Consider the following 5,842-nt stretch of genomic DNA (forward strand, 5'->3'; position numbering starts at 1 on the left):
AAAATACAACGTTATGTATAAAGACGCCCCTGTTTTCACTGCAGTAGTCAACAAGTAACTCGCTGTCTGCCCGAGATATGTCACTGGCCTGTCAGTAACAGTCACAGTCAATAGCAGACAACGAGGTCAAGCATGCGCACTGTAGATCAAAAATGCTAATAATGTTATTAAGGCTATAGCGTAGGAATATTTTATTAATACTATTTCAACGACCAATTATTAATTATTTCGATCTTCAAGTTTGTAACAAATTTTAGAGAACTTCACGCAAACGGATATAGTGAACATCATATTTTTCAATCGCAAGCATTGATTATAAAACACTACAACAACATATTTTCAGCCTCGACTTGCAACCTGTCAATCATGATAATAAGAATACTGTACACACTTCTTGTCACACTAAACTGGATACTAGATTCAAGACCATATCAATAATATCTAAAACAATATCTACCTTAGCCACCAAAAATGTCAAAGCTGTTCAGCGCCACCAACGATGACTGTTCCTGACGCAATGCTTCAAAAATTGAACTAACCATTCGAAATTTTAACGACAAATTAAATGAATGAACATGAAATATGCTTAAAATATGCAAGTTTCAATATTAGCTAATTCGTTTAATTTGTGTTTTATTCCATAAATTGGATTGTGATTTTTCCATACAAGTCATTATGCTGCAATGTAATGATTTTTCAAGTTCACCGTAACTCCTGTACCTTTCTTTAAATGTATACACATTATTCCCACATTCATGTCCGAACAGTGTGGCCATTGCAGAGGTTAAAATACCCGACCATAATCATGTGTTTATTTTCTATGCTAGTCTAATGTACTTGTATTTTTATATGTGGTATTTGGTATTACAGTGACGAACTACGACAAGAACAAATGGCAGCCAGCTATGATTCTTTGGTTACCAATTTTAGCAAAGAAATGTTATCCTTCTCAGACTTTCCGTTTGCCAAGGAATGGCCGCCGTTCATACCACAGAAAAAAAGGTACATCAATATTTGCACAGCTACACTTCGGGTTGAAATTAGATTTAACCAAGATGTGCTTTCAATAGAAAAAATCGGGCGATGGTAGATTGAATGTTGTCTCAAGCAACAGCGATGGCAAGCTGGTAGAAACATTCGACCATTTGATGCTGTGTACTGGAATGTTCAACATTACAATACAATACAATACATTACCCATCCTACACTGGTTTGGATGAATTTGCAGGAATACAGATGCATTACGGAACACAACCGGATCAACCAATAAACAAAATGTACGTAGGTAACAGGAATTAGATACCGTCGGACGAGGTTCATGCGAGGAAAACGTCGAGTCGTATAGCATCGGACGATGCTCGTATGAAAATCATGTCGTTTATTTTTTGTTTTATTCTCATATAAAAAAGTAGTAAGATGTTGCCTCGAAATCGCAGTGTTGTGATGAATATGTGAGTGTCTCAACAGGTGCAGGTTTCACAGCTGGAGATAAATCATGTGAACTTGATAGGACTGGATCTACTCACTAATTCTTTCAAACCTATACACACAGTTAGGTTCATGTTGAAACAGATTGGTTCATGACGAAAAAAATGGCCAATGCGAAACAGATTGGATCATGTGAAACAAATAATTGGTTAATGTAAAACAGATCAGTTCATGTGAAACAGATTGGTTTTATATTATGTGGAAACGATTGGATTTAATATATGAAACAGATTGGTTTATGTGGAAATACTTAACATCTGGTAAAATTATGCTGCTCTCGCTAAACAAAATTGGATAAATTTAAAAGTACGTATTCATTTAAGTTCATTGCTATAGGGTATAATCTTTTAAACAAACAAACATACCTACAATGTCACTTACCTTTAAGGACAAACACAATCTCATAACTAGGTGCATATTGTTTACAAAGCATAATTTAACTTTAAATCCATATTACTCCGTTAATCATTCACAATCAATGATTAGTACATGTCTGTCAGTTGACGATGTCTCGCATTATAAATGCAACTTGTGTTGTGTAATTATTATTTTGGTGTTTATTAAATGTATTATCTTTGTAAGTTGTAATTGATCCTCTGATTGACACACGCCCAAAAATATTTGTAATTAACATGTCATATCAGTTTAGACTAAAGGAGACGAATACGCTTTGGAAATTGCTTGATTTTGTTGAATATATCGGCTCGAATTATTGGATATATTATTCCGCAGTGTATTCCTATCACTCGCTGGAAGTAAGAGTGCCAAGCACATAGAAATGGGATAACAATACATTATGAACCCCACTGCATAAACATAGTATAATCAAATAAATATTCACTTTAGCGGATGACAAAAGCAAACTGCTGCTGATGATAGGCACGTGATGACGCACGTGCTACCGAAAAAAGCTCCGTTGCGAGTTCACTGCCGAACGATTCACGTCTTATCCAGGCGAGACAGTACAGCAAGAATAATGCGATACTTCCATGATATTCATCATTTAGTAATACATGTAGTATGAATTAGAAGTGTTCGTTTGTCGATATGATGGTTTTACTAATATTCTCGAAACAGGGAACATATTACAAAACGAAATATTCAAACCCACTAGGAACAAATTCATGTCAGTTGAACAAGTATGCAACACTACGGCCATAGGTATATGTGTCTGTATTCACATTCTTACCCATACATGCAACGTCAATATTGTGACATGAAAGTGCAGCCTAAAACGTTATTTTTAACATATTTAATCTCGTCCAGGAGAAATAATATGTATACTAGATAATTTTATAAAATACATATTCATTATTGGTGGAGCATCCCACACTTTTCGACGTTAACGTCTTTGTTCTTGTTCAACGCGAAATGCAGGTTAGATAATTAAGTGGTACGGGGAGTAGCGTTTTTTAGGCCCCTCGTAGGTAACATAATTCCAGTCATGGATTGTGCTTTTGGCAATATATTTCCGGAAAAGGATAAGGTTTCATTTACGTTCTTTCAGGTGTATGAAATATCTTTGGTTGCTATGAAGAGGATTCATTGCAAAAAAATGTTGGTTCTATAAAATAAAAATATTTTCTTTTAATTTGATTTCAACACTGAAACGGATGCATTCCTTTGACCTGCGATAAAAGAAATGTGTAGACATGTATAGAAGAGATTCGGGTGGATAGAGATAACGGAGGCGAGATAACAGTGGCTTGAGGAAGTAACGAGGTTTATTACACTAACATAAAACAGCATCTGACAAGTACAAGGACAAATTCTCAATTTATAGGGGAATGGTGCATTCTTGAATTTAGGCGGGAAGAGGATATATTACATGTTTGTAATAGGTCGATAAGGAAGAGATCTGATTGGCTAAATTATATGCGTTGTGATAGGCTGAATCTTTTGTATGCAGAATCCAAAAGTTGCTTTAAGCTCGAGTGCTTATAATGATTCCCGATATGCTCCGGGCCACGAGATGAAACAATACAAGGCTAAAAATACGAATGTGTACGAATATAAAAGACAATAATTCGATGATTAGAAATTCGAAAATATACGAAATACGATAAAACAAAAAGAAAGATCAAAGTTCAGTAGTATACGAGTTATATAGAGCATTAAATACGAGCATGAAATCAACACACATTAAATAGTTCGGCATATTGTCATATAATAGTTCGATTCAGAAAACGAGTATAACAGTTCACATATCGTCCATGTCCTGAATGCGTAATCGGGCTATAGTCGCGGCTGTTCTGGGTGGACAGCGAGTAACAGTTTCATTAATTCCGGGTAGAACAGACTTCACAGCAGGAGATTTTTCGATAGATAGCGTGGGCGCGTTGTTCCCACATGCTTCTAAGGGATATAGTTTCGTAATCGGTCTGTTTGTAAATCCACTGGTAGTCTTGAGTTCAGCAGAACGTGCAAGTCCATCATTTACGACATTTAATCTTTGAACGGTGGCTAAACGCCAATTTACACGACGAGCGATATCACTATGCATTAACACAACATCACCGACCTTATGTATTGTCCGTTGCACCAACCGTATTGTTGTGTCGTTCTCGCAAAGACGTGAGGTATTCGCTAGTCCAACGTTTCCAAAATTGTTCTAGTAATTTACATATATGAGCGTGGCGTTTCTCGAGATCTAGTCGGTTTCCAAATGTCGGGTCAGATAATTCATCGTCGTCCACGACGAAATGCGGAAGTGGCGTAACCAAGCGACCAATTAATAAATGTGACGGAGTGAGCGGGGTTGCGTCGTCAATGTCCGTAGACACATACGTCAGGGGACGGTCGTTTAGAGTAGATTCGATTTCAGTTATGATAGTATTGAGTTCGTCGTATGTTACGAATGAACGACCCAAGACTTTCTTTATAGCAGTTTTGGCGAGGCCAATCAAACGCTCCCAAAAACCCCCGAACCACGGTGCTCGTTTGGGTATGAATGACCATTGCACGCGTCTGTTCGTAAGATAGGTTTGAATTTCAGGGGAATCCAATAATCGTTTAATTTCATTAGCAGCAGACAGATATGTAGACGCGTTATCTGATATCATTTTATTGGGGAGCGATCTTCACGGTGCTGTCATGAATTTGTTTTTGCGTATCTGTTAACCGACTTAATTAGTTGATTATTAGCGAATTGCTGTGTTATGTCTGTCATCGTTCAGGTCTATTTGAAATTTTGGACGGAACTTGGCTCAGTGATTTGGAACTAATTACGAGATAATCGTCGCCATTCTGACAGTTTATATTCATAGTTATTAATGTAGTGAACGATTAATCAAAAGATATGACGTATTCAGTACTTAGTGTGATTGGCTTTATGATTGAAGGTTACGCCCTAGAGTCTTTTTACTGTTTTGTAATTGGTTAGAGTTTTGAAAATGAATAAAGAGAGTTTGAGTTGGTCTTGGGGAGCACAGCACGATAGACGCAGTAGAGAGAGTGCAGTCGAGAGTCCAGTCCAGGGGCGAGCCTTGAGGCAGTCCAGTCTTGGGCGAGTCTTGGTTCAGCCTTGTGAGAGTCTTGGGGACTTTTCCCCAGGGCGCTGTGTCTTATAGAGTGCTCCAAAAGATCGACTAAGACGAGAGTTGAAACGTATTTCGTTGTGTGTGCCTTATTTGACTGTAAAGTTAAAGTGACTTTCCCGATCCCGTACCTCAAGGGGACGCGATAGAGAGACAAGACGAGACGAGATTCCCCCCTGACAAGTGTGGAGAACCCCGTGGAGAAGAATTACCCCCTGATACGTGGTGTGAGAACCCTGGGCATTGCGTCTTACGCACATTGACATCCTGTGAAGAAAAGTGAAATGGCGAAGATGTGTCTTGTGAACCGAACTCACAGCTCCATGGCAGAGACGACTCAGAAACCGCGCTTGACGACTAACGGCTTTACCAGTATGGCCACCGATGAATGACGCTGAAGAGATGAAGATTTCAGAACCCCTTACGAAGGACGAGTATCGTATAGGACTGTATAATTAAGAATTGAGCGACATTAAAGACAAGAAGATGAAAGAACGACCCGGACTAACGCGACGACAAGAGAAGAGAAGCTTATAGACTTTGACTTTAGCTATCTGTGTATTGCTTAGAGAACCGCTCGCTGGACACTGTAACTGACACTGTGTAACTCAGGACGTTGAACTCTTTTCCACAATCCCAACACTATTGCTTAGTAATGTAATGTATTGCTTGCTTTTTCTATCGTTTTTAGCGTTTTTTTTTTTGTGATGTTGAATTGTATGTATGTAGGCGCCCAGATCTTTGTTTTGAAATGATATTTGGTGACGTGCGAGGTCCTTTATAACGATTTAAGCGCGCCTCAGTGGACAAGTATTTGC

General features: G+C 38.3%; 1 protein-coding gene across 1 annotated transcript; it reads right to left on the minus strand.

The window, feature by feature from the left end:
• Positions 1-4,010: 4,010 nt before the first annotated feature.
• On the minus strand, positions 4,011-4,550 carry LOC102803486 (uncharacterized). The gene has a single exon (XM_006814478.2). The coding sequence runs from the start codon at positions 4,548-4,550 to the stop codon at positions 4,011-4,013; it is 540 nt and encodes a 179-aa protein (XP_006814541.2).
• Between the last annotated feature and the right edge of the window lie 1,292 nt (positions 4,551-5,842).

This window comes from Saccoglossus kowalevskii, chromosome 19 (assembly GCF_978046115.1).
Source record: "Saccoglossus kowalevskii chromosome 19, keSacKowa6.1, whole genome shotgun sequence".
Lineage (NCBI taxonomy): Eukaryota > Metazoa > Hemichordata > Enteropneusta > Harrimaniidae > Saccoglossus > Saccoglossus kowalevskii.